The sequence below is a fragment of the Rhinatrema bivittatum genome, chromosome 16 (assembly GCF_901001135.1).
Source record: "Rhinatrema bivittatum chromosome 16, aRhiBiv1.1, whole genome shotgun sequence".
Classification (NCBI taxonomy): domain Eukaryota; kingdom Metazoa; phylum Chordata; class Amphibia; order Gymnophiona; family Rhinatrematidae; genus Rhinatrema; species Rhinatrema bivittatum.
Window position 1 is genome coordinate 60575253 of NC_042630.1, and position 2330 is coordinate 60577582.

The following is a 2330-nucleotide window of genomic DNA, read 5'->3' on the forward strand; positions in this document are numbered from 1 at the left end:
CATTAGCGTGCACTCACACAGAACAAGCTGCGGGTTGGTAAGCAGGTTTATTTGTGCGTTTTTTCCCCATGCACAAACCCTTATTAGACACCAGTATAAGCTTTGTGGGAGAAACCACGCGCAACATTCGCGCATAAACCTGCACCAGCTTTAGCACTGCTTATTATATTGCCCCCCGCTGAGAACTAGGACTGTGATGCAATCCCTACAAAGTAAGGCTTACAGTGCTTACAATGTACTCGCTGGAGGAAAGAAGGGATGGGAGCACTAAGAAACCTTCAGATACCTGACAGTCCTGACATTTTCCATAGAAGAAGAAACTCAAGGAAAAAGCAACCTTTACTGAGTCAGGAAAAAAGCGAAGTTTACTTATACTCATTACTGTTTATTAGTCATTAGAGCATAATAAGAGATACATTTTATATTTTATCCGGCTGTAGGATTTCAGAGAAAACATTTTATTTTTTTGCTCTGAAGGATGCCTAATCTTTATTCACTTTTTCCCCATTCTGTTTCTTTTCAATTGTTTCAGCACACCATGGTGCATAACTTCAGAGAAATGGGAAACCACACGGGAATGACAGAATTCCTGCTTCTGGGGTTCTCAGAGTTCCCAGAGCTGCAGCTCCCTCTCTTCACCCTCTTCTTATTGATCTACCTGATGGCCATGCTGGGGAACCTCCTCGTTATCTGCATAGTATGTGCAGACCGGCACCTATACAACCCCATGTACTTCTTCTTGGCCAACTTGTCCATCCTTGACATCTCTTCCCTGACAGTCACTGTGCCAAAGTTACTGGCAATCCTCCTCACACAGAGTAATATCATATCTTTCACTGAATGTTTTATACAGATGTATTGTTTTTCTGTTTGTGTAGAGATAGAATTTCTGCTTCTCACTGCCATGGCGTATGACCGTTATGCTGCGATATGCAATCCCCTGCGATACACCATTATCATGAATAAGAGGGTCTGTGCTCTTCTGGCAGGTATCTCATGGGTAACAGGTTTAATAGACACATTGCCACTTACTATCATTACATCCCAGTTTTCTTTCTGTAACTCCAATGTAATCAATCACTTTCTCTGTGAATTCACAGCAGTGCTGAAACTTTCCTGCTCAGACACCTCTGTCATTGAACCTATGAATTATACAGAGTCAATATTTTCAGGCTTCACCCCATTTCTCCTAACCCTGACATCCTATGTGTTTATCATCTCCACCATCCTGAAAATCCGTTCCAGAGAGGGGAAGAGGAAGGCCTTCTCCACCTGCTCCTCCCACCTCACAGTCATCATTCTGGCATATGGGACTATACTAGGAGTTTATATGCAGCCCAGCTCAGAAGATTCTAAAAAATCAAATAAACTGCATATTGCATTGTATATAGTCACTCTCCCTCTGTTAAACCCGCTCATTTATAGCTTGAGAAGCAAAGAGTTAAAAGTGGCCCTGAAAAAAGCCTTATGCAGAATATTGGTGTTTTCAGTTCCTAAATACATCTGAACTGCAGGGAGATGTCTGCCATTGCCCTCATCTGTTTCTTTTCAATTGTTTCAGCACACCATGGTGCATAACTTCAGAGAAATGGGAAACCACATGGGAGCTACAGAATTCCTGCTTCTGAAAGAAAAAATATTTCAATAGAACTATTGCTTGTGAGGAAATGGAGGTAGCAGTGGGATCTACCAGAAAAAGAAATGGGATCATAAAATAATAGTTAATCTTTAGAGCTGAAGAATAAAAGGCAGAAGGTGGCAGGCTCTATGTTTCAGAAGGTTAATCCAGGCAGATTTAAACCGGCAGGACAATCCTCACTGGTGAGGAGAACAGTCTATGGAGGCAACAGTGTCCTAAGGCTTGGCACTGAAATGGTAGATTGATTTATTACATTTGTTTATATTCCGCCTTTCAGATCAAAGTGGATTATGTTCAGATACTATAGATATTTCCCTATCCCCAGAGGGCTTATAATCAGGGACAGTAACTTTCAAACCGGTGCTTAGGTTCATATGTGCGTGCATGCATCAGCCTTACCCAGGGACGCAGCTATTTTATAATTTGTGCATGTATATATATGCATGTTATAAAATAGACTGGCCATGTGCTCATGTGCAGCACATTTTAAGTGATCATGCACATGTGCTAGGGTTGCCACCTTGGTCCAGATCTTCAGGACAGGTTGATCCTGCCCTGGTTTTACTCCCCTGCATGCAGGTACTTATAATCTTGCTTTTCTTAGGGAATGCAATAGGGAAATCAGTAGAGATGTGATTCGGGTCAGGCTTCAGGTCATTTTCCTACGGCTTTTTTTTTTTTTTTTTCCGGC

The 2330-nt window shown here is 41.9% G+C and overlaps 1 protein-coding gene across 1 annotated transcript; it reads left to right on the top strand.

The window, feature by feature from the left end:
* The first annotated feature begins 538 nt into the window (after nt 1-538).
* On the top strand, nt 539-1507 carry LOC115077748 (olfactory receptor 5V1-like). Its single transcript, XM_029580034.1, has one exon. It carries the CDS (start codon nt 539-541, stop codon nt 1505-1507), a length of 969 nt encoding a protein of 322 aa, XP_029435894.1.
* Nucleotides 1508-2330: the final 823 nt, after the last annotated feature.

Bases quoted from the DNA above. Each gene is read 5' to 3' on its own strand.
- LOC115077748 (XM_029580034.1), top strand. From the start codon at position 539: ATGGTGCATAACTTCAGAGAAATGGGAAACCACACGGGAATGACAGAA.